General features: G+C 42.2%; 2 protein-coding genes across 2 annotated transcripts; one reads left to right on the top strand and one right to left on the bottom strand.

Moving 5' to 3' along the window:
• Positions 1-1,818: 1,818 nt before the first annotated feature.
• On the bottom strand, positions 1,819-18,019 carry gatb (glutamyl-tRNA(Gln) amidotransferase, subunit B). Its single transcript, XM_061092569.1, has 13 exons — positions 17,868-18,019; positions 16,467-16,620; positions 16,270-16,383; positions 11,365-11,563; positions 10,447-10,569; positions 10,205-10,318; positions 9,182-9,266; positions 8,068-8,112; positions 7,597-7,789; positions 7,280-7,413; positions 2,588-2,666; positions 2,325-2,459; positions 1,819-2,223 (listed from the first exon to the last, which is right to left on the bottom strand). Exons 1-13 carry the CDS (start codon positions 18,017-18,019, stop codon positions 2,098-2,100), a joined length of 1,653 nt encoding a protein of 550 aa, XP_060948552.1. The 3' UTR covers positions 1,819-2,097.
• A 201-nt stretch (positions 18,020-18,220) lies between these two features.
• On the top strand, positions 18,221-18,767 carry dctpp1 (dCTP pyrophosphatase 1). Its single transcript, XM_061095125.1, has one exon. The coding sequence runs from the start codon at positions 18,270-18,272 to the stop codon at positions 18,765-18,767; it is 498 nt and encodes a 165-aa protein (XP_060951108.1). The 5' UTR covers positions 18,221-18,269.
• Positions 18,768-26,936: the final 8,169 nt, after the last annotated feature.

Genomic DNA, 26,936 nt, shown 5'->3' with positions numbered 1-26,936 from the left:
ACCTTTTTATAGAAACAATTTATAGAAAAAGAAATGGCAGTAGCATTGGGATTTAATCAATGATGTCACCTCATAAATTCAACAATTATTACCCTGTTTTAAATTTTGAAATGTATATTTTGTTTATTTAAATCCATCCTGTTCTAAGTGTTGCTATGCAGGTGATGAATGATGCAGTAGGATAGTTATTTTATGTATATTTGTTTTAAGCGGAACAGGTTTTGCCTGTCCCGGGTTAAAGAATGTCGCAGAGCACTTTATCAACCTTTCATCCTGACGCAGCCTTTCAACCAGCACAGGTTCAGTCTCAATATGACAATCACTGTTTCAACCCAGGTCACAGAGTCGTTTCTGTCTCGGTAGAATCCAAAGCTTCGCCCATTCGATCCGGACTCAGTTTTTCTGATCAGGTTGATGTTTGTTGCTGAACGTCTGAGATGCAAAGTCTTGCCTCTTTCAATAAAGACAACTTCTGCTCAACGAAACCGACTTGTTTCCTTCTCTCTTTCAACAAAAGAACCTGCTGCCTTCACCCGACACCATCAATATATGCAATCCCTTTTTATTTTATGCCAGAGGTGGTTTTGCAGCTGTTTGCTTTGTGCATATTGAAGTTCTTGTTTGATGCATATTCTCCTTCCCTGCAGAGAGATTTAGCTCAAAACTAGGTCTTGTTCTCCCGGGAGTTTACCTCCTCTGTTTACAGGCAATGACTCTGACACGCTGCAGAGAGGAAGCAAACTGTGATAGAACCTTTTCACAGCTCATAAGCACAAGATCAATCTGTAAACTGCATCATTTTATACCCGTACAGTCAAAGACGTTGCTACCTGGGTCGAAAAACAGGCAAATAAATCAATGTGGGATAAACTGTTGGAGAAAAAATACTGTTTTGTGTTTTAAACAAGCTGTCTCCTCCTGTCACAATTGAACTTATGTCAAAAATACCGACCAGAAATCACAGCCCTCTTTCATTTATGGTCACATCATGGACTGTAGGTGCAGAAATCTAAGTTGTGCCTCCAGAAACATGCACAGACATCTTGTAGCTCCCATAGTTTCAGAGGGTGTGTGGCAGCAGCAGACTGTTACTGCTGCAGCACGTCTGCAAAACACGTCCGTTCCCATGGAGAATGAGCCGAAAATGAAATGAGTCCAATGTGGAAGATGTAATTTTCTGATGTCTGCAGGGGAACAGCTGCAGTGAGAGTTTTGATTTCCCAATCATTTCTACATTTGACTGAATGTTTTACTGAACTTGGTGAACGTGGAAAACATCAAACATGGAACTAACTGATGAGGCCAGATGACGTTGATTTTCACTTAATATTCAATGTACTAGTTTCAAAATGTTAAGAAATTGAAGTTGATGTCAAGCTAAGTCTCTGCACTTCAGTATCAGTGAGAATCCTGATGTATAGCACCTTTGTGTAGAAAGTATAAATATGTGGCTCAACCACCAGAGGGCGCTCACTGATTGCGTTCTTGCCCGTCACTGTTGCTTCTCTTGATGAGAGTCTGACATCAGCACTGACCATCAGGACCAATCACACATTAACTCTCCTTTTCTTCATGTCTCCACCATTTCTGCCATTGGCTCTTATTTATGCTAATTAACCCTCTTCATATATTCATATATTCTGTTTCCTCTGCTCATTTTCCATTGGTTTATTCTTAGTTTCTCCTTTTTGAAGCACTTAGTAATGTTAAGAAAAGTGCATTCCCCTGATCAGTAAATCTAAACATGCAGAACATATGTGGCAGCTTCGAAATCGCATGTGCTGTTTTTAACTAAATAAACCAAATGGTGAAAAAACATTTGATTTAAAAACCTTTATTACTCTTTAGACACATATACATCTTACAAACATACAGAAGGAAACAGCAGTAGTGCAGTGGAAACATTGTACAGTATTTACAGAATCTCAACCTCTCAGGACTTAAGGGCGACAGCTTCATTTTCAGATTGACCATCAATAGTTGAACCCAGAGAGAACCAGGTACAGCGGTGATGAGTCATATCTGCATCCACAGCATCTTTTTCCTATATCTTCTTTTTCATAAAGCTACTATGAGTCTGGCAGATCGGTCCGAGCTTCACGAAGTCTTCTCTTGTAAAATGTTCCTCACCAGAACTGGGTCAGCTCTGCCTTTGGTCTCTCTCTGAACAAGGCCCATCAGTTTGTTCAGAACTTTCTTGTTTCCACTTCTGATGGCTTGGACCTACACAGGCGGGGGGGGGGGGGGGAAGCACAGCAAAAAAAACATAAAGCAAATAAGAAAATGTCATTGCAAGTGGGAATGAGCAGGTGTGAGGCCCTCACCTCCTCGGGATGCGAGTCCACCACCTCCTGGCAGATGCTGTGCAGCTGTGCAGCGTCACTAACGAGCCCCAGCTCCTGCTCCTGGACGATCTGCAAGGCCGTCGAGCCCGGTGACCTCCACATCTCCTGGAGCACCTGAGAGGGAGCAGGAGGCGGAGAGACGCAGGTGATGACCAGAATACAAACAAGCGTCTCGCTGCCGCTCTGTGTACTGAGTGACAGACAGGGGGGGGCGGGGTAATTGGCCTGTGCGGCTGACTGACCTGCTTGGCGACTGAAGAGGAGATGTGTCCTGTTTCCTGCAGCTCCAGCAGCTCGGCCAGGGCGGGAGCAGAGACCGGGCTGAAATCGGATGAAGGGCTGATTTAATTACATTTGAATGCAGTGAATAAGTGATATAAATGAAGGAGAGAGAGAGAAAAAAAGGGTGGGAATGTCAGACGGAAAGGACACGGGAGTCTGTCAACATTTGTGATTGGACTATAATGTGTTTGTCTTGCCAGTGTCTGGCTGTTTATTCCCCGGGCCACCAGACAAATAGAATCAAAAAAGCCTGTTAGAAAAATATTAAGTGGAGACGCAGTTTCAGTCAGTTCACCGGAGGCCAGACGCTCCATCTGCACGGAACCTCCTCCAATCAGGACACAGACACACAGAGGAAAAGTTTCCATCTTTTCAAACACAAAGTAACATGACCTGTTGTTTTTGTGTCTAACAAAACAATGACTCAAAGGTCACTTGCACCTCGGGGGGAAGAGGGACATTTTGAATTTGACTTTTGGGTTTAAGAGTAAAATAAACTTTTAAAAGAGAGACTTTAGTAAATTTCCACGACTGACAATAAGCTATTATTCTATTCAGTCTGTTATCAAACCAGCACCAGTTCCAGTGTTGATCACATTTTCCATCCACAGTTCCAGCTTTTCCCATCTGGTTTCTAGTTTCCCAGTAAACATTCAGTCCTGCCTGTGGCCACTTAGCTTCTCAACACCAACATGCAAGGTCGTGATTAGCTGCGAGTGTTGTGCAACATGCTGCTATTGTAAGTAGGTGTGTATATGCACAATGTACAATATCATCCTCTGTGGAATTGCAGGACCATGCCCAGAACAAATTTCCCAGTAGGGACATGAAGTATATATCTTATATTATCATCAACCAGCTGTGACACTTTAACGCCACACATTGGAGTCGAATTTGTGAAACCAGTCAGCAAACAAGAAGAGAAGTTTAACACTACCTATAGCAGTGGGTATGTAAAAGTACGGCTAAAATCAATAAGCAGTTTTTATGTGTGATGCATGTTGTGTTTTTAGTGTATAGCCTCTTTATGTTAATTTTAACATTTGTAAAGTGTCTTTGAGTACTTTGAAAAGCGCTATATTAATAAAATGTATCATTATTATTAATACTTAGATGACAGTAATGGTTTAACAGTTTTTAAGTATTTGGTAAGGAAAAACTGTGGAAATATTTAAGTTGTTAGCTAAAAGTAAAGCTAATGTGAATAAGAAATGCAAGTTACATAAGTGTAGATAAACATTTTAAATAACAGGTTAAAATTAGCTAAATATTATGAAATGTTTGACAAAAACATGGAAATTGAAGTAGTTAACTAAAAGTAAAGCTAATGTGAATAAGAAAATGCAAGTTACATTAGTATAGATGAACAGATTAAATAAAAGGTTAAAATTAGCTAAATATTATGAAATGTTTGATAAAAACATGGAAATTGAAGTAGTTAACTAAAAGTTAGGCTAAAGCAATTGGATCTGAAATTAAACAGTTGAATGAGTAAAGTAATGATGGAGCTGAATATAAACCAAATTACTTTTGTTTGAAAACTATTTGACATTTCTAACGTGGCCTTAACGTCGGCCTGGTGAGACGTCTCACAGCTCTGCCAACATCTTGTCAGCACCCTGCAGCGGGTTCCTCTCAGGCTGATACTTTTCTGACCCTTTTCCAGAAACCCTGGAGGAGAGACTTGTCTGGGTTGGTGGAAAAGTGAGGACGAGGTCTTAATGACATGTCTGGAGTCGTCTCTCGGTCCGACCACTGTGCTTCACTATTTCCTATTTCTCTTACACTTGTTGAAGGGCTTGGAACCAGAGGGAAGACAAATCAGATGTGGGCATGTTTGACAGAGCAGAAACATGATTCTATGATGCTATGAGCAAAGAAGGAGCTGTTGTTCTTAAAGGTTCAGTGTGTAAGATTAAGGTGAAAGGGATCTATAAGAAGAAATTTTAATAATCCAAGTATTTTTTTCACTTGTGTGTTTTATCTTAATTGTAGGAATTGTTGTTTTCTTAACTCTAGAATGAGCATTTTATATTTAAATACTTAATACTTACATCAGGAGTGGATCCTCTCTACGGAGGCCGCCATGTTTTTTACAGTCGTCCAAACTGGACAAACCAAACACCTTTTGAGTTTCTATGACAACTGAAGGTTACCACATGTTCTCTTTCATGTTTGGAAGGGAAGTGAGGGGGTATTCAGCTGCAACACTCAACTCCACCACTAGATGTCACTAAATCCTACACACTGAACTTTCAACAGCTAACGCTTGAAGACCTTTAACTTGGTTACCTCCTCCTGACTCCAAGCACTTAAACAATATTTCTCTGAGCACTAAAGTGAGTCTGTTTTCGTCTCTGCCTGCAGCTTTTAACAGTCCTGCCGGCCACTCTTTGATTTTCTCCGACTTTCTCCCTTTCACTGAAAACAAATGCAGCTACATTGCAAATGTTCCGCGTGTGTCTGGGAACGGTTGATAAAGTGAAGCCCACGGCGTCTGCGCTGGTGTCAACCGATTGCTTGTTTCAATTCCATTTTCTCTGTAATGACTCAGAGCCTTTTATGATTTTTATTCTAAGAAATCATTACAGATCCATATTGCCAATCTCTTTTGGACTCAACAAGCGGAGGAGGAGATTCTAAAGCCACGATGGCAATTTCTCTTCGTTTCAAAGTGTTTTGGAACATTTACAAAATCCAACATGTTGCAGCTAACAGGCCTTCAGCATGGAGAGATCCAAACAACTTCATCCAAGGAAGTAATGATATCACTGATGTTATTGAATTTGCCCACACAGGCGTTCCTCCAATGAGCCGTAAGGTCTGTCACAAAGGTTTTGTCTTTGACCGACGTGAAGAATTAGGGAATATCAAATGATTTATGAAGACCTACGTGTTTCTTCTGTTTGGAATACAAACATCCTGTCAATATTTGTGAACACTAAGAATCAAATAATCATTGGTTTAGAACAGTGTAGAATTGTTAATGGAGGAGAGAGGTTGATTCGGCGTCATTTTGCCTGGAGCCTGAATATAAACACTTCTTTCTGAACACAGCACAGGGAGGCTTAAATCTTTTTCTTGGCTAAATGCTCATTAATCCGGAGAAAACCGTCTCGGGGAATAGAAGAGAAGCAGTTTAATAAGTTAGATTTCAGCATCATCTCCTTTTTGAGCCAAGAGCAGCGGAGGGTTTGTGGATATTAATGTGCGTCGAGGGCAGGAATCGGGAATCAAACCTGAAATTAATCAAATGAATTGTTGTTATTACTCGTGTTGATCTGCGACTTCTACCTTCATTGACTAGGCAATAATGATTTTTTTTTCTTTTGCTTTGTAATTTGAACATCTGTGGCTCACGAGGTAGAACACTTACCAGAGGGTCGATGGTTCGATCCCCAGAACGTCCACTCTACATTCCCAAGTGTCCCGAATTCAAATTGACCCCGAGGTGTGGTGTACCTTGGACCGAAGCACTGGTTGAATTGGGCGAATGGGTGAAATATGATTCCAGCTATGGTGATGATATTGGTGATGATATTTTCCACCATGACACAGATCTCCATCATATGAAGTAGGTAGAAAACTGAAGGAACCTTTTCTATTACAGCTCATGCCTCGTGATTCGCTGACATCTGTGTGAGCTTCAGCTGACTGGTTACGGAAAATCCTGTTCATGTGGGTGTGCAGCCTGGCCATTATAACCTGACATGTCTCACACTTGTGATACAGTGACACTGGCTTTGCTTCCCATTATGTCTATATGGAAGGGGAGGACTCAAATGTGCTTCTGTCTTGCATAACATTTAATTAAATTGAATTTGTGGACGTCTGATGCTGTTCTAGCTGCTGTGGTTCATGGTGACAACTGAAGATTCGCCCTGCAGATACAGACATGGAAGTGAAGTTTGATGCCAGAGCTCCCTCCACCCCCACCCCCACCTCCTCCTTGTGTGCTTTTGGGTGTTATTAATTTAACTGATGTAACCCTACTTGCTGCTGGGATTCTTTGGAGAGCTTTTTCACGCCAAATCTAACTGTATAACCGTCTGCTATAAACAGCCCATTGAAGTGTCTCTGAGTAAAGTTCAGTGGTGAGTTACAGGGCGTGGAGCTGATAGCAGACGTGTTAAATCACTTTTAGGATCGGAGTTCTTCACTTGAGTTAGAACCCTTGAGGCGGCCGCTTGTGACAACTTAAAATGAAGAAAGGCCTGACACGCACACCAGCTGCATCTGGGGAGTGAAAGGGTTTTTTCTTTAAAGGTAATCTTAAGGCTTCATTATAGACAGTGAAGAAGCGGCAGGGAAAATGGGAGAAAGATGCAAAAACAGACCCCAAGACGGAGCTGAACCGCCGATGATGCTGCGGTTCACGCTCAGTGTCTTAACCCTTCAGCTGCAGGGGGCGCTTGTGAGAAAGGTTTAACCCTGACATCTAAGACCTGAGGTTTGGAAGCAGATAAGCAAACCTTTTATTCGCCTCTTCTCTCACCCAGATTGGAAGTGAACAGCAGGCGAAGACAAACCACTGCTACATATGACTCCAATACTGTATTCATGAGCTATGTTGGAAGATAAATCTAATCTGCAAGACAGACAATGAGAATTAAATGAACATTATATAAATCCCATGGAAGGATCCGCCTCACCTCTGGCTCACGCTCATGTCTCGTTGCTTGAGGTGACCCAGCAGCTCGTTCGTCACCCAGCCAATCACCTTCCTCGGCTCCTTCCTGGTCGCCTTCAACACGGCCTCGAAGTACTCCACCAGCCCGTCCTCATTCTGCGACAAAACGCCGCCATCAGCCACATGCACATTATCTCATCACTATCAAATAAGCCCAGCAGGGACCGGTATTCAGCTGCCTCCAAGCAGAACTGTGTCCAAACTGAGTTTGATGAGAGTGCAATTAAAACAAGTGCGCGGGAAAACAGATTAACTGCCTCCGCCCGCAAATCCACTCACCACCAGAGTGAAGCTGTGCTCGGGCAGGATGCCGTATGTTTGGACCAGCCTGTCTCTTTTGACGCTGGGTAGCTCTGGAAGCCCTTCCCTTATCTTCTGCACCACCACCATCTGGCCCGCATCAGTGCCAGAGGGCAGCGACGCGTTATCCTCATACACGATCAGAGGGGGCAGGTTGGGCTCTGGCATGAACCTGGAGGGGTGGGGGAAGGCTTTATGAGCACCACAGATAAACTTAAGAGGAGATGAAGTTATTATTTGTAGTATTTTGACTCCAAACTAGTCGCGTTTCTCTTGCTCCTGTAGTAATTTGAGTTAATAACTCTCCATTTATCATCCCCCCTTCCTTTAAAACTACACACACACAGATGCACAAATGAGTGACATCTGACATCCTCATTTTCCCAAAAGACGGTAAGGTAATCTCCTAAAATCATAACTACACGTAAACAAACACAGACTCAGACTCACCTGTAGTCCTGGAGACCCTCTTTGTCCCTCATGGGAATAGTCTCCCTGGAAGACAACATGCACATATTATAAACTAACATTTCTTACAGTCTAAGTCCTATTTAGAGCTGGAACAATCCAAGAATTAGTCATTCTGCCAATTTGGCAACAAGTTGAGGTATTATATAATTTTTGAAAATCCTTAGAAGTCCCTCATGCATCTGAAATATGAAGATTTGTGTCGTCTTTCCTGTCTTAACTTTCAGAATAGGTCACTGATAATTTATAAAAGCAACTGAGAGAATAGAAGATCAATGGACAATTAAAGTGCTCGCCCTCTAAAAACTGTATAGAACAACTATTCCAAACTAAAAGAAAAACAACATCAAAGCCCCATGCAAAAAGGTGGGGGTTGTGTGTAGTGATGCTGTTCAGTCAGCCCAGCTGTTTAGTCAGATCTGTCGCCAGCTTCACAGGAACGAGAAGAAAGAGCCAATCATGGGGCCATCACACGCTGTTTAACATGCTTCACCATGGACCTCGGACTTTCAAGAAGGCCTCATGGGAACGAGGCAGAGCACCAGAAGATGATCAATGCCTCGGCTGTGTGGGAGCTGGATCGTTCTGAGAGCTCAGGAGCCTGTGACGAGCACAAAGCTCACAGATAACACAACACCATGGCGGCGGCATTCCAAACGTCTCCATTCATCATCATCACCATCGATGGTTCGTCCGTTGCAAAGCTCAGGACTAAATGTCACGAGTGGTGCCAGGAACACGGGGAAATGCAGATCTTTGATTTGTGAAACCAGGGAAACAAAAGGCTCATGTGATGGTGAACGAATCCGGGGTCAAAACTGTAAAACAAGTCTGATAGGCGATGGGAAAATATAGAAAAACATAGAGGGAAAAGCACAAGGAACCAGCATGAAGGAGGACGAGTGAGTGAAATTACCATTCTGGCAACTCAAGAGGTGAAATGTGAAGCTCTTGAAGTAACAAGCAGGGAGGAGATGTAAGTGCAGTAATTTCAAAACAAATCAGGAAAACGAGAAAGAGAGTCAAGGGGCCAGATGATGAAACTAATGAATGAGGCAGAAATCCCAGTCACAGCCCGGCTCCCTCATCAACTCACCCCGATTTGGAATCATAAGCCCGGGTCTCGTTCTGCACCCTCCCTCCTCTCTGCAGGACATCGATCTGCCTCCGAATCTCGAAGTCTGGCGACACAAGAGACGACATTAACATAAACACACACTCTCCGATAGCAGCGTGGCACAAACACGATTGTGTGACAAATGCCAAACATCTGCCGCAACACACTGGCAATCCTCGGGTCTCCGACTGCTGCCACATTATAACTGTGACGAATTATGTTTTCCCTCCATCACTGTTTAAACACCAGTTCAGCAGCAGCAGATTAAGCGTGATAGTGTTTTATTGATAGGTAACTCAGGCACAGCACCACAGCGTGTCAATGTGTGCTTACACTCCTGAGAGTTAAAATGCTGAAATCTGTCTGGAGGAGGCTCTCTGTCAGCGTTTCAACTGAAGCTCAATCAACGGCCAGTTAGGTTTGAGTTGTCACTAAATCTATTCCTTAAGTGAACAGCTGAGAGAAGAAAATTCACCATCGCATGCTGCCTTCACGCAGCTGATGGTTTGTGAATGGCTGTCAGTGCTAAACTTATGCTTCTCAGGTCCCTGTCAACATTAACTAATCTTCCTGTCTTCATTCCTCTTCATAATTCAAACTGGAATGTTTTCATTTCAACAAAAATGTTATCCAGTTTTGCAAGTATGGACGTGATGAAAATATGATTTCCTAAGTAATAACCCCAGAGATCAAATGTGTCTTCTCATGTAACTCTTGGTGAGAAAGCAAAAAAAGCACATTACAGGAAATGTCACTTAATAACATTCCTCCACTGGTTGTTTCTTACCTTTTACTGCCAGTTTTGATTTAGGTACTTTTCTTTTTCAGGGTGACAACGCATCCAAATGTCAACTCACCAAAAGGTCTTTACTTTCAGAGCAGGTGTGTGAGCAATAATACAACAACTGTACGATCTCCTCAGATGGAACAGCATTCAAAACACCCTCACTGAATGTCTGTCACACTCTCAGACTTTCCTCCTAACCTATTTACAGGACTTACCGATGGCCCTGGCCAGGAATCGGATGCTGTTGATGTTCTTCACCTCGGTTCTGACGCCCAGGGGTTCACCTGGCGCGTGGACGGACACGTTGGCATCGACTCTCATCTGGCCCTCTGCGGAGGAAGAGGAGGGGGAGAGATGCACACTGTGAGGGAAGGGGGTTTGGGTTTAGAGGTACAGAATGGCAGCTCAGACACAGAGAGGCGGGCAGAGACACGGAGACAGAAAGAGATTTCCATACCAGACATGTTGCCTTGACAGGTGCCAAGGGCCTGCAGGATGAGCTGCAGCTCCCTGACAGCTGCAGCAGCCTCCTCTCCACAGCTCATTTCTGGCTCCATCACCAGCTCCATTAGACCCACACCTGACGGATGTGAAGACAAGTTATTGCTTTGTTAAGGGATTTAGATCTATAGTATATCGGGTGCTTTTCATGTATTGGGAAGATGTTATAATATATGTCTTATCATCAATAAAGTTCAAAGACTGAAACCACTGTTGCTTTCAGCCCCAGGCTCAATCAACCCAACTCAAGATCAAAAACTGTTTTAAAAGCCACGTCACATAGATTAATCCATTGAAAGAGGCACATTTTAGGTTCAGAATTTGAATTTGGTGTTCTTACTTTAAGTTTAAGTTTAAATGCTGTAATGTTCAGAATACACTGCCCATTGCTGCAGCCCTTCTTTTCAGCCTCTGTCTAAAACACTTGGGTTTAGCTCCTGTCTATTTAAAGCCCCCGTCCTGATTAAAGCCCAATCTACTGTCACATGACATCACAATGATTCAGAAGTAATGATGTGGATTTTTTTTTTTTTTTAACCTTGTCGATATTTTACCTACCCACAAAAATGATATCACGTACTAGAGGAAAGAGAAAAACTGCAAAAAGCGTCATATGTTTCCTTTAAGGTTAAACAATGTCCTAAAAGAGCTGTGCAACGTACTTGTTAAGAAAGTATATCCAAACAGTAACAAATAGTTATAGCCATCTTCTTGGTAATGAAGCAACATGTCTAGTGCAATGGTGAGACTCATGTATATGTTTGGTATGTGGGAATAACTCCACAGACAATAACTCCACAGACAATGATTCCACAGACAATACACAGTAGATTACACAATCTTTAATCCTGGGCCACAGAGTGACTGGTGTTACCTGCTCTGTTGAGGTCTATGAGTGTCTGGCTGTGGACGTCATCGTGCAGACTCTTGCCACTGTCCTGCTCCAGCTGAATCTGCTTTATCGTCGCTGTTTTCCTGATCACTTGGCTCCTCTTCCTCCCCCCATGGAGGCTGTAAGTCAGGATGCCGTCTACAGCGATGGGCCGCCGCTGCTGAGTGATCTGGTATCCAGCCTGACACGAGAGTACACATCATTATAAAACACCAGGCGCTGAGGCTGTGGGGTAAACAGAGCATAACAAAAAAAAAGGCAAAAACATTTTCATGCTCTCCTTATCTTTCAAGAAACGTAACCTCTCATCAGGCCCCGACGGTGCAGCAGCCGACCGTATACCATCGATTAAATGACGGAGGGATTTCTGACTGTGTTGGTGTAATGAAAACTGAGTCAATGAGAACAGTGACAGCAGCGTTTACTGCCTTTTAATCCCTGTGGAATTAGGAATGAAAACGATCCCACCACTTTCACTTCTTTGAAGATTGCAGGTAATGTGATGATGTACAAGTAACAGCAGGTAGAAATACATACCAGTACACAGGCCGGAATACTTCTACATTATCATCCAATTAATTTACAGATATCCAATTTGTTTGCTTTTAATAATTATTGGGCAAAATTATCTAAAATCTAATTTTGACCAATGACCAGATTTGCTTTTAATGCGATTTATTTCCTAGCAGTGCATGTTTCTCTCTGTTAATTATATAAATTCTGAAGTAATAACATGTTGTTAGGGTAATGAGCTGAGCATACTGGCAAATGGGTTGGTTTAGCTTCTGTTCGATATCACTGGTTGTCAATTCATAGACAAGTAAACTAAAATGTATCACTTTAAATAGATGAATGGACTTTTTTAAAACAAAATGTTATTTTTGATGGGATATTTGACTTGTTTTTTGACAGTCTGTCAATGTTTATGATGCGTTCTTGTTCTGTTTCCACTCTTGTTGTGTTTGTCTGTAGGAAGGATTACACATAAATTAGTGGAAGGATGCACTGTGGGCAGAACCCATTCAACTTTTTGGGGATCTGGGGCAGATCCAGGACTTTTTTTCACTTTCCAGGGAATGATTCATAGACCTTGATGAATAAAACTCTGGCACTTTAAGGGCACTGATATCTATGAGTGTGTGCAACTTTATGCCGCGTGATTGGATTTAAGGAGTCTGCTGGGGCTTGGCAGTGGTATTGTGTTCTACTGAGAGCCATTCTAGTTTGTTATGCATATATATTGTTGCTGTTCAATGATGTGTACTGTTTGCTAAGTGTTACTCTCTTATTTTTTTCCATGGGGCATAATTTGTGAAGGTAAAAGAACAGTGTGGTGGAGCTGAATTTCCACAGTGGGACTATAAAACTAAGTAATACATCAAATTACAGAAAGAAATCTGATATCTCCTGAGATTGTGTTTAGTTAAATCCACGTATTGCAGAGGAATAACTCCGATGACGAGTCTGCAGTCAGTGTCATGGGTCCACATGAAGGTCAGGCAGCATCAATTAAACACCTCCATGGCTGATTGGCTGGACCTTGGTTATAATGCAGCAGGAGTGCTGCGGCTCCACTCAAGGTTTCTATTCACAAAAGCACAAGAATGAATATTTCATCCGCTTCTCTATTCCTAAAAGAATCTGCCGCCCCAAGTACTAATTCCCCAAGTTACTATGGCAACCACATCGCAGGAGCTAAACATTAATCATACTTATGCTAAAGAGAGCAAGGACGTGGGAGAAGAGATTCAGGAGGGGTGGAGAACTGGGTTGCTTTCTGTAAAATGTGCCCGATCGACACAATCAGTCAGGTCCACGTCGCCTCCTTTTAAAACAACACTTTAAAAAGACAACATGCAGTAGGGGTTTTTTCTCTTTTAATTTCTGTTCCTCTAGATGAATTCAATCTTTAAATATGTTGGATTTTGAGAAAAATGCTGCAGTTCATTTCTTCCTTCATCTTTTAACAGGTTTTGACTCTACTACTTGCAGGTAAAAATGTTGTCTCTGCTGTCTGCAGCACGAGAACACCATACTGTACATTAGGTCAGCATAAGTAAGACTATTTGCATTTCCTGCATAATGAATCAGCTACTTCTGGCGACATAATGAGGGATGAGTAAAGTTTTGTTGTTAATAAAACCCTACTAGACACATTTGGGTTTTCTCCAATTACTCGCCGCCGACAGAGAGAGCCTTAATGAGCTGAACACCTCTTTATATTCACAGCTACAGATGTGTGTCTGCGCTCAGACTACACACGCAGGTTCCCACACAAGCTCCACACCCATTTGTGTGTTGTGAGCCGCTGAGTCATTTTCGGACTCATTTAAAAAAAGCATCTGCTGGTCGTCTCCCACCTTTCTCTCCCTCCTTACTTTCCATCGAGGTCCCGCACACACAATCACTGCTCTCATTAAACGCATGTCAAAGCTTCAACAGTCAGGCCAGGTCTGTTTTAGAAACTTAATATCTTGAGGAAATTGTAATTATTTGCTTTGGCTAATAGATTAGTGCGGAGCTGCTGAGGCATGTTATTACAGAGCTTTATGTATGTGCATCGTCTGCCGTTTCCATTCGAAGCAGGAGCGCTAGTTGGACAGCGCCATTGATCATTTAATGAGCAACTGTGGTGTTTTACAAAATGCAATCAGGGATTTGTAGCGGAACATATCAATAATGTAAAATGCAATTTACAAATGTATTTTTCAAGGGTGGGATAATTTCTCCCTCGGTCATGCTACTGGTTTGGTTTGATGAGCGTAGATCACATTGAAACTCTGGGTCCAATGTGAAAAACATTCCATCATCTTGCATAATTAAAGCCACTCAGACTCCAGGTGATCGAGCTCTCGGATCGCTCTTATGAAGCATTTGAGGAGACTAATGCAAACTAAATAAAAACTTTGATCCCTTAAAAAAAAAGGCAACAAGAGGTAGAGTGCAGAAAGCACACAGTGAATGTTAAACACAGATAGAGCATCCAGGCGCGACCTGATGGCAGGGGCTGCTGTGAAATCTCAAAGCAAAATAAAAACTGTAATCTGGTATTATCGTCCCTGCTGTGTGTGTCAGCTGCTCAGAAGGAATCCAAAGGAGGTGATGCAAGCTTTAGTAAACACACAAGAGAGCAAGAGGAACACAACGGTAATCCCTGCGCTTCTGGAGGGGATTTAACTGGAATCTAAAGAAACATGGACTTTCTTTGGAGATAATGCATCGCTGCCGAGGTGATTAAAATATGAACTGCTGCCACTATGTGATAAACAGAGACTGATCAAGCCCATCTGCAGAAAACTGTTGAGCATCGGGCCTAAAACAAGTCAAAGCCTCCTCTCACAAGAGACTTAAGTCAGCTAAGAAATCAAATCAGAAATATCGAAGAGAGCGATCATATTATTTCAGCAGCAGAAAGAGTGTAATGAAAACTTTCTGCTTAAGCTGATACTCGCTGTATTGCTTGCTTCTTTGTGAGGGCACTCTCCTTTTAATCCACTTCTTTCGGGCAGTTTCAATGAAGTAATACTGCAGGAAAAGAGAATCTGTCTCCGAGGCTCTTCAGTCTATAATTACACTCCTCATTACCTCGCCCAAAGCCGTGTTAGCATAATATCTCACCAAGGCGAGACAAACGCTGAAATATTCAGATTTTCCATCACACTTTTCTTCTGAGAATTTCCAGATATATGAAAAGGCGTCTCTGTAGGGCGAGTCAATGTAGTTCCCATTACGTTTTGTCTTTTCCATCTAAGCCTTAAAAGGTCACTCATAATGGCTGCGAAATTACGTTGGGGCTCTGAGGGCTGGGGAGCCCTTGTCACACAGGTTCTCTATTACACAGAGCAAAATGAACTTCACTATACTGTTGAGGGGGAGGGATGCCTTTATCCTCACTTCACCAGACTGCTATTCAGCTTATGCTGTGAGACATTTAAATCCAATTACCTGTCAAACCATTGGATTGGTAGCTATCTCCTCCAATAGCATGTTTTTGTCTCAACTACTTTTTTTTCTGATCTACCAAATACATACATAGTAGTTGTTAATTAATACAGCTTTAAAGTGGTGTATCCTTACAATAAAATAACAACTGATTTAAAATCAAATGGTATAAGAGAAAGTATCTAGACAGCTTTTATGCACTAGTGTGTTTTTGGTTTAATCCCTGACGAAAATACATGTTTTCTGGTCTCTCTCTCTCATTGACAAGTACTCTTTGCTGCAGCACTCCAAATACTGGCCTATTATATTCCTCGAGATGTGTTTAGACCTGTGGTATAGAAATGATTCCATTATGGAAAATTCAAAATCTCTGCTTACAAACATCATTCAAAAGGTCCATAATCACAGTAGCAGCTTTACACAGTTAAAGGTGAGTAATGGATCATTCCCAGAACTGCTGAGTTGGAAATCCCTACCTGGAGTTTATAGGACTCTCATAATGATTCACATTATTTATATATATATATACAAAAGAAAGCTATCCCCTAATAATCAGCAAAGGCAGGGAGTGCAATGACCTGTGTATAATGTAAAAATAGAAGTGTACGGTAGGAAATGAGCTGGCAGGTGAAAAAACACTGGTCATTCTCTTCAACAGCTCTCAGGACCCTTTGACTGTGTGTGTGGCAAATAGCGTTTTTGCTGCATCAGCAGGACTGGCTCGCTATTTCAATTAAAGCTCAGGGGCAGGAGGAGTTCACTGCGAGTGTTGTGATGGAGACGCTGGAGGCGGATGAGGACAACTTGTGTCACAGTAGAACAATAAGGCAGAGTGATGTTTGGGATCAGAGCGACTCTACACCGCCTGTTTGTCTGATAGGATACAGCCAAACCCTGGAGGGCGCAGAGAAAGTAAGAAAGGAGGACAGGGAGAGGGAAACTCACAGGGAGGTCGGCGTAGAAGTAATGCTTCCTGTCAAAAAGGGACTTCCTGTTGATAGTGCAGTTGAGAGCCAGTCCTGTCATCACCGCTGCTTCGACACATCGTCTGTTCAGAACCTGGGGACACAAGGGGACATTAACTGGTGATCTTACAAGAAGGGAATCAAACAATAGGTTATCTTTGTCTGAGAATCACCTACGGGTAATGTGCCAGGCAAGGATCCATCGAAGAAGGACACCAGGGAGTTGGGGGGGGCTGAGAAGCGAACGTGTGAGCCAGAAAACAGCTTGGTGTTGGAGCTGATCTGGGCGTGGATCTCCAAGCCGACCACCCCGACCAGCTGCTGGGGATCACTGAGGCAGAGAGGAAATAAAATACACCTTTACTACAAATCAAACAGAGAATGAGTGGTGAACCTGGCAAAGGGGAAATATATTCGCATCTGGATAATGGGTTTTTGCTTTTTTACTGATATTTACTGTCAAACCCTCTGTGAGTTCTCCTGAATAACTGTTCTCATGAAGCTGGTAATCGTCTGGCTCAGTTAACTCTGGATTTACCTCTGGCTACGATCCTGTGGTGCAGTGAATGAGATGTGGCGCTGTCAGAACAATGAATGACCTTGATAATGATGTGGGAGGAAATGGCGAAACCTGCAGGTAACTTCTGTTATAATGAATGTAGAAATTGTTCTTCCACTGAGTGAAATGTAAACAGTGTGATGACATATCAAGAATATCATAAGAGGCTGTAGATACACTAGAAAAATGTCCAAATATTAAAGTAAGGCTGAAGATATATTGTAAATAAGGAACAAAATAAAAAGTTATGCGAGTTGCTAATGCTTCATAATGTTAATATAACTTACACTTACAGTCACAGAAAATGATACAACAGTGTGCGGATGATTTTCTCTGATAGACTACAAAAGGTTTAGTCTTTATCTGCAGTAATGGTTTAAAAAAGTTTGAAAGCTTTGATCTATACAAAATTGTATTGTCTCTATGTCAGAATCCTGTAGAAACGTTGACTCCATATTCCCAGTGATCTAATGAATTAGAAGTTGCATTTGACAGGTTATGATCTGATCCTGCTGAGGAGCAGGAACAGAACTTGCTTCCTAATTTGCTTTTTTCCATCTTATTTTTTCTACATAATATGTTTATTATGCTACAATGTTTGTGTGTTTGTTGAGGAAACTACTTTGTAATAAGTGTGACTCTGAAAACTAAACAGGCAGAGGAGCAAACTCAAGTGTTTTCTGAAGATTCAACCTCATAATGAACAAAATAAACCTTGACACAGTGGCCTAACTTAATCAATGTACGATTATAACACGCATAACATTGTCATTACAATAATAATGTGTAACAATAAACAAATAACAATAACTGGAGAAAACGGAAGGTAAAATCAAAATAAACGTCATAATAGCTATTTTAAAAGCAGCTCATTTATCTTCACCATTTACCCAGTGGACACAGTTTAAATCAGACATATCAGGATGTAAATAAAGATAAATATGGGTCATTTATCTACAGTTGAATACATGTGATGAAATCAACACAGTGACAACAACAACACAAACAGCTTCCTGTACCTTTCCGCTCGGGGCTGAGATCCACTGTGTCTCCGGAAGCTCGTCGTGTAGATTCCTCTGACCAGACACGAAGTCCTCGGGTAGAATGTCCATGTTCTCTTGTTGACACTCAGCAGCAGCAGCTCCCCGGCTGCTACACACGAGGCCGCCATGTTGTCTCTCAGCCTCCTACAAACAAGAGACGGGAGTTGTAGTTCTTTAAAGGGAGAGTCAATGTTGGAGGCAAGGATGCTCGAGTTCGGGTTGGAACTACAAATCCCAGGATATTGAGGATGTTCCGGTTTTTCTCCCCAGATAAAGTGTCGTCACTTCCGGGTGGATAACTGGCGGGACTTCTCAGCGGCGTGGTGGACGAGCAGGTTGTTGACAGACGGAGAAACTTGTCTCAAACTTTTTAAAAAGATGATGGCTACTAGCGGAAACGACTGTGGAGTCAAAGATGGCGCCCCTGCGGTGAACGGAGCCGGACCGGAGGCTTCACCGAGCCCCAAGCCGCTGAACAGAGCCCCGGGACGGCCAGGGGGCTTCACCTTCACCCCGCAGCCCACCATCGAGGACATCCGGCGGCTGCAGGCCGAGTTCACGGATGAGCGGGACTGGAACCAGTTCCACCAGCCCCGGAACCTGCTGCTGGCCATGGTGGGCGAGGTGGGCGAGGTGTCCGAGCTGTTCCAGTGGCGTGGCGAGGTGGCCGAGGGTCTGCCCGGCTGGAGCGAGGCGGAGCGAGAGCAGCTGGGCCAGGAGCTCAGCGACGTGCTCATCTACCTGGTGGAGCTGGCGGAGAAGTGCCGGGTCGACCTGCCCCAGGCCGTGCTCCGGAAGATGGCCCTGAACCGGCTCAAGTACCCGGCCAGCAAGGTGCACGGCTCGGCCAAGAAGTACACCGAGTACCAGGACTGATGCTGGGGGTGTGCAGAGACAGAGGGGGGGAGGGGGAGCTGCTGGAGCTTTCATCGTTTGGGTCAAATGGCCTTTGTTCTTGTTCGAGTTGTTACACCACTGTATGAAAGTGCAGAATATGCAGTTTTTTTAAAAAATTAGGTTTAAAGGTTCAGTGTGTTAAATTTAGTGGCGACATTTAGTGGTGAAGTTGCATGTTGCAGCTGAATGAATACCCCTCCCCTCACCTTGCTCTTACAAACATGGCAGCCTCCCTAGAAAGGAACAGGTTGAGTATTTAAATATAATAGACCCATTCTTGGATGAAGAAAATGATTACAAACTAGTGAAAACCTCAGTGGGATTATTTTATATTCAATCTCTGCCATTAAAGCCCTTTCACGTGATAACACACTGACCCTTTAACTTTTAAATCATGTTTTAGTCTGATCGTTGGAGCCAATTTGAAGCATTGCATACTTTTTTAGTTAAACTATTCCTCTTGTTCGATACTGTAAATATTTGGAGGAAAACATATTCCTAGGACTTTTATTCACCGTGGCTCCTTAGGACTGTGACTGAGGATTCAAAAGTTAGTTGACCTGAAAAAAAGTTGTAAAAAGAAGGAAAGTGTTATATATATAATTTTCTTCTGTTATTGGTGATTTTATTTCAGGTTCCCATCAGAGTTTGATCTTCTCATCTCCTGTCTAACTTATGCAATATATCCTGTTACAGTAAAAATTGCTTTAACCAGTCCTGTGTATTTTCCACTCATTCATCCTCATGTAAAACAAAGAGCGTTATCTGTTATCTCTTGTCAGATTCAGTCTAAAATAAGGATTTAGAGATTATCTTTATAAATAACTTCATAACGTTTGCAGTCGTATACAAGAGCGTGGCACTAAATGCTACCTTAATAAGGCTATAATAATTTATGATACAGTAGTTCGAGGTGTCAGTTCTCATCATTTAGGAGGCCAAAAGGGGCTGATCAAATATGGGTAAAATTCAGAAAGATTTCTATTAAAACTTGAACAAAAACTAGTCCCATGTACAAAAAGAAAAGAAAATGATGTATAATCGAGTCTATTTGGCCTTGAGTTCTCTCGTGATGTCATCAGGGTTGAAAGGGGGTGGGGCTGTGTGTGGACCGCCCCTGGGGTTTAACACTGGTGCTTGACTGAACCTTGAGTATGTTCAGGATGAGAGGAAACTGAATATGGAGACTGAAGGTGATTGGGGGGAAATCAGTCAAACGGCAGCCCACAGCGAGAGAGGAGAACAGTTTGGCAGCATCGGTGTTCCTAATAAAATGGAAACTCCCAACAAACTATCACAAAACAGTGAATGTCTCTTACAACCTTTAATCTTCCTTCACTCACTTGACAAAATCACCTGTAAATGTTGGTGTGATGGTTTAATGTGATATTGTCGCTGATTCAATCATTCACTGGTGACTTGTAACCAATCCTGTTGATTTAAATAAGATGGTTGCTTAAGCAGGATCTAATGGGGGGGAAAGTGAAATGAGCTTTTCTCTTTAATTCCCATCTGGAGTCAAACTTTTGATCAATGCTTCATTGAAGATTTGAAACTCATAACATGTGAGTGTGTGTGTGTGTGTGGGGGGGGGGGGTAAGTCAGGGGCCTTCAGTCTAACAGCCACGAAAACATCCGGTCTGATTAGTTTTTCATTTGGTGTGTTTAGAGACGCAAACATTGCCCTCAGCTGTATATCCCTGTATTCACTCTGGCATTAGTCATCCACATGCTGCAAAGAAAAAATAGCCATGACTCACTAAAGTGTTGCTCTGAACTGTACTTCAAAGTAAATAGCATTTTTACTTATGCAGATGTGAGACAATGCCTCAATACTAATGAGGAACTGTCCACTTTCCTTAAACTTGGACATGTAGACTCCTCCTCTGGAAACTCAGTCATTTTTGATTTGGAGCTCTTTGGGATGAAGAGTTATAGCAAAGAGAAGAGAAAATACTTTTTCACTCTTGATCAAATGAAGTAGAACCACCACAGTAGCTTCTGAAATTACTTTAGTTACATATCAGTTTCAACATTATTCCCCACAAGGTTCTGCAGCTCTTGCTCTGCAGCTACAGATGAAACCTTTTATTGCAGCAGTTCACCCAAATCATAATCCCTCCTTCACTTCCAGCTTGAGTTCTTTAATACACAGTGAACATCCCTGCAAAGTATGAAAACACAGCCTGACATTTTGTAGGTGCTATTTCAATATTCAGTGTGTAGATGTGAGCCAGCCTGGCAGAGGGCTCCGGTTACAGCTCGGGGGTTTCAGCCTGTGTCGCTTCTCTGGGAAAACACAGACACTGGCAAATGTTGTCCTCTACAGAGCTGGTAAGAAGCTTTCATTATGACAAAAAGCTTCATGCATGTTTCAAGATTGGAATATAACAGAGATTTAGCATATTTGCTCATTATCATTTAGATATCAGATATAACTTGAGACTTTCTGAATCCGTGGCCTCTTGAGATTTATAATTAATTAATTTTTTAAGTATTGGAGTAAACAAGCAGATCAAATCATGTGATGTAATGTATACTTTACTTTGAGACTGTATCTGATGCATCATGATCTCTCAGCCTGTCCAAATCCATCCATCCATCCATATGAATATGGTTTTAATAGCCAGAGTGCACCAACGGCTTGGAAATGCTACAGAAACATGAAAGTTGTCTGAGACTTTCCCTTTAAATTATGTTTTTCTGTTGCACGACACAAGGACTAGTAGATGCACTTATCATGTCTTTACTTTTTAAAATGAAATTTTAATTGCACCTGTTTTCTCGAAGTGCAAACCCACGTCTAACTGTATATTAATTTTACTTCTCAAAACTTCGTAGGTTTTAGAAAGTCTTCACTGAAAGTTAACCGAAAAGCTGATTTCCCTCACGTCTCCGTGTTTTGAGAGAGAAGTCGGACCGTTCCCTCGCCATCTTCAGACGAGGAGCGGCGCCGAGGGCTTAATTACATGTACGACTTTTGATGAGTGTGAATCTAAAGATTTCCTTTTTACAGATATCATCTATCATCAGTCCGGTTGTTGTGGGTTTCAAAAGGAAAGTGGGCCGTCGTGTGTTTTCCTGCTCGCACAGATAAGCTTGTGTTGGAAAAAGCTTTGGTGTCTCTCTCGTCTTTTTGGCCACTTCCTCCTCCTCTTCACTATCTGAGTCACACACACACACACACACACCACTCACACACACACAGACACACAGTGGCACTCTTTTATCCCCTCCAGGAAACAGCAGTGGGAGCTGTCAGATCTCACACAGTGGGGTTACCCAGCAGCAGGGGGTTCGTGTCACATCACATCCCATACACACACATGCACACCTGCACACAGAAACACACACATACACACAGACCACAGATGTTTTTTTCTTCTAGTGGACCATAGCTAATGTTGAGGCAGGATTTCTTGCCTCCACTGTGGCTCTGTCAGAGGCGATCACATCTGAAATGCCCCCAAACCGATCCGTCGTGAGCACGAACCACTCGGCAATTTTCTTCCTTTTCATAAACCCGACAGCTCAGCTCAATAGAGTCGTGTTACAAGTCAAATATCCTGCCAGCAATTAAACCATTTTACGAGTGTCTCCACGGCGTTCAATCAGATAAATGTTTGTTGTCTGTCAGGTTTTATTTGCTTGCAGGCCCCTGTTTACCTCCAAAAATCGGTGGCGGCGGCATGAAATACAAATAAAGTCAGACAATAAATATATTGCAGGCATCAAGTTCAGATTGAGCGTTTATGTGCAAAAACCATAAAGAAAAAAATCTATTTGCACATTAAATATCTTGTCTTTGTATTGTATTGAATGGAATATGTCAAGAAAGATTTATTTATTCATGTTTTACACAATCTCCTAACTTTACAATATACCATTAATGTGACTGGAGAAAATTGTTGGTTTGCTTAAGGGCTGATGGATTCCACCTGTAGCTGTAGGAGCCATAGATTTGATTTTTGATTTCAGGTGTATTTCCCTCCTGAGCAGTTAGGGGGGGGGGATTTAAGTTCATAGTAGCAATCACAGATTCTTCTGATGTAGAGAGACAAACAGTTTTTGACTGTGTTCGTTGGACATTTACGTATTTTGGACTTTATATGGTGTGAACATCTCCACAGAAAATTAAGTGGAAGTGGCACGACAGAGTATGGACCATAAGGACATTGGAGAAAATATATGTATTATGTTATAAATAATCGGCAATGTTTGGATTTCCCTTAATTATAAGAACTCAATCCGCAACTAGTAGCAGCTTAGACTCAGTCAGTACAATTAATCTTTCTTTCTTGTAATTTTCAAGATTTTAACACCTTTGCATCGTGCAGTTTTTGATACCCGGTAAAATAACCTTTACTTTGAATGTCCCAAATGAAGCTGTGGATTTGCTCGGTACCTGTTACGGGGATCTTGAGACGCCTCGGCAGGACAAGCAGAGCGGCAATCAATAACAATTAAAGCGGAATTCCATTTACGTTGTTCTCATTGTTGGTGCTGGCTCGCCGACACAGGTCAGTGGAGGGGAGTCATGTGTTATTGGATCCACCCGTGTCTTTCCTTATCTGCTCTGGAGAAGCCGTTTTCTCTTTTTCTGTTTTGATTGCTTTATTGAACCGCTAGCGTTTACCAGACACAATGGACTGATGGTCCTCAGCCCGACCAGATAGGACTTTTTTTCACGGCAGACATTTTGACATATCGTAGTAGGAAAAGCACAAGTGTTCCCCTGATAACGTTAACAATGCTCTTCAAGTGTCCCGGTGAGACATGAGACGGCATCAGCCCGACGAGGTAGGATTACGACAGCATAGAAGTGGCGTCGGGCTGCAACCAGTAATTACCTTCTTTAATAAGGGATGGATAATTTCAGAAGCATTTCAGAAAAAGGCCAACCATTATTCTTAAAATACCAACTTTATATGTTCAGATGGTTCTGTCAAAATCCTAAATATGTTGACAGGAGTTAACAATGATAGAAAATAATAAAATATTCAATTTTGGAGAAGTTTCAAAGTTTTACTCAATCAAACTCAAGGTTTATTGCCATTAACTTACACGTACAAGTCCTTTGCTGTGGTGTATTACTGCAAGCATGAATATTTACTGTAAATATTTACAATTTGATGATGCTCTGTTTAGTCCTGAAAACATTGGTGTGTAGCCAAATATTTCTCAGATGTGATGTTAATGCTTGTACTGGCTGCTCAGATCTACTCCTGCTGCTGCCATGTATTATGTGCAATGTGCTTTATTATTAATATGAATATAATTAACTGCTCTTTCATGTATATTTCCTCCCAGGTTGCTTGTATTGCTTTTTGTTGAGCTGCCAATTTGGTCTCAAGTGGAGGTTACTATTGTGTAATGGCTTTAGAAATGTAAATATGAGTCTGTCTCACACTCAGCCCATTCACGTGAAGCATTTTCCTGTAATAATGGCTTTAAAGGAAACTCAACACGGCCGGAGTCCTTCACAGCATAGGGAGTTCATTTCCCATTTCCTCCCCATACTTCACATGTAACTATAATTTACATCATAGTGCTGCTACTCCACACGTCTGCTAACCTGAAGCCCTGAAGCCCTGAAGTCCTGAAGTCCTGAAGTCCTCACTCACAGTGATCCTCCGCTTTGCATAACATCTCACTAGTCGCCATCAAATTTCAAATTGCTGTGATTTTATCGTGTAGTAGTATAGTTATTGCAGCACGAGTGACTTGTTTACAGTCGCTTTCAGACATGAACTCAACTCTTGATATTATCCTGGAATTATCTGGAGGGGCTGAATGTGTTCTCCTGAGCTTTTCTGCTATCACCCAAGTACAATGTCCATGTGAGAATACAGCAGGATATTGTCAAGAGAATTCATCGCAAGCATGCTGGCGCGTTGATTTTTCTAACATGCGACAGATGCAAAACAAAAAATAAAGGTTATAATTGACTTAGAATGAAAAAGAGGTGTCATATTATTAGAAGATGCTGATGTCAACTTGGATAGAATCTGTGTCTATGTGCTGTAAACTAAAAGATGTGATCTCAGCAACTGAATTTATATGTAAAGTCTTCCCTCCTTCATCTACCCAGGCACTACCCCTTGCCTTACTGCCCTGGAAACATACCTGTTCCTATTCCTGTTTAAATGCGTCTGACCCTGGCTCCTGCTGCGTTCTTCTCGTGTGAAAGGCGAACTCCAGAAAAAATGTCAGCACATCTTGGTGTGGATACTTTCTGGAGTTCCTTTTGGAAAACAGCTTACGTGTGCTGCTCCACATGAGGTGGATCGGTGGATTCAGACATATGATCCGTATCAATTCACCAGTCACTTCAGTCCCCTGGTGGTCTGAGGTGCATAGCTGGAGAAAGCCCATAAGTCAATTGAAGCCTGTATTGCTGCAGTGCTGCTGCTCATCCAGCATTTCACCAGCACCACCTCCACCCCGGCATCCACCTGGAGACTCTGATTCCCCTGTGGAGGACTTTATCACTGTCACTGCCCAATCTTCTCTTTGCTGAGGTTGGTGTTTACTTGCAGGGAAGGATTGAGGTCAGACTCCAGACATCGAATACACTGTGTACTGCTCTGTTTCCATTATATAGCGCCGCCGCTGGATTGATACGACGGCCGACTGAGTGAACTTTTCTTTTTCTTGTCTGCAGTGTTCTACTTACAGGAGCCGTATATTTAGGAAGATGTGGTTTGAGAGTTGAATCATAGCTTCCAGGCCTCTGTCGCTCTGTTGGGACGAACGTGAGTCTGCTGGGTTTTTTTGAACGCATATCGTTTTGCATTGAATGCCCTCGCCTGTTGTTTTGTACGGTCTACTGTTCCTTCGGCTTCATGTTCACTCTGATGCAAACAAATCGTCTTCCTGGGACAAATAATACTGTAACTGAACTGATCCTGAATTAATAAATTAATGAATGTTTAGTCCAGGCCAGTCTACTACACCGGGGGATTCTGAACAATAGGAGCTGAATGAATATCTTCCACTGTTCTGTTGCAGTGTACTGTGGCGTTGAAGTTTCTTTTAAATAGGAAACCCGGAGCTTCTTTCATTGTGTTGCTTGCTCTAGCAAAGAGGACGTGGCTGAAAATCAACCACCTCAGAGAGAGTGGTGTTGTTGCGGCTGGGTCTTTGAAATCCGGCTGTCTATCGCACAAGGAAAAACAGGACGACTATTGAAAGTGTTAAAGTGACGAGCTCATGCTGTTAATTTCAACGTGTGATTGGACAAAGTTGCTGTGAAAAAGCGCTGCTGCTGCCATTCCTGCCAATGTGCTGTTTAATTGACTTTATTGCCGTTGACAACCGAGACAAGTACGGTCGGACAAGCTGTTTAACATTTCTCACGACCAGAGGATGGGCATTATCTAGAGCAGGGGTGTCCAAACTTTTTATCCCGAGGGCCACATACAGAAAAAAATACGAAGGTCTGGGCCACTCACGCCGCCACGCACCCCTGCCCTGGAGCAAACTGTTGACAATCGCGTCGCTCAGGGTGGGGGTGGGGGTGGGGGGGGCGTAACGGTGTTAACTGAGAAGTACAATACAGTGGGCCATACTCCATTACATAACATTTAGCTGACACTTTTATCCAAAGCTACTTATAATAAGTGCATTCAAGGGTACCCGAGGTAAAAACCCAGAACAAAAAAAATCAAAAAAGTACAATTTTTTCAAAAATAGAGCAAAACTACAATAATTGTGCTATAAGTAAGTGCCATTTAAGTGCTACTAAATTGTTAGTTTCAAAAAAAAAAAAAAAAAAAAAAAAAAATTATTTTTTATTTTTCTATGGTTACTTATCTCCGCCAAGGAGGATTTGTATGTTTGTCTTTATTATTTATTACATTGGTGTGACTCTGGATCAGGGGTCAGATCTAGGCTTTTTCTTTCACTTTCTTTAACATCGTGAGAAATTTTTTCTATACTTTCACCATTTTCCTAAGGAGGAATTCCGGAAAGCATTGTAAAAGAAAATCAGGTTAATTTAGATAACTGTTGTATTTTGTTGTTGTAACTGTAATTTGTTGTAGCTTGATTGTACTAAAGTAGACTGTCGGGCCTGGTATGTGCTTTAAGTGCCATTCTAGTTTATTATGCTAATATTCCCATCAAATTTATTGGCAACATTCAGTG

Source organism: Limanda limanda, chromosome 2, assembly GCF_963576545.1.
Source record: "Limanda limanda chromosome 2, fLimLim1.1, whole genome shotgun sequence".
Classification (NCBI taxonomy): Eukaryota; Metazoa; Chordata; class Actinopteri; order Pleuronectiformes; family Pleuronectidae; genus Limanda; species Limanda limanda.
This window is presented reverse-complemented; position numbering and strand designations above follow the sequence as displayed.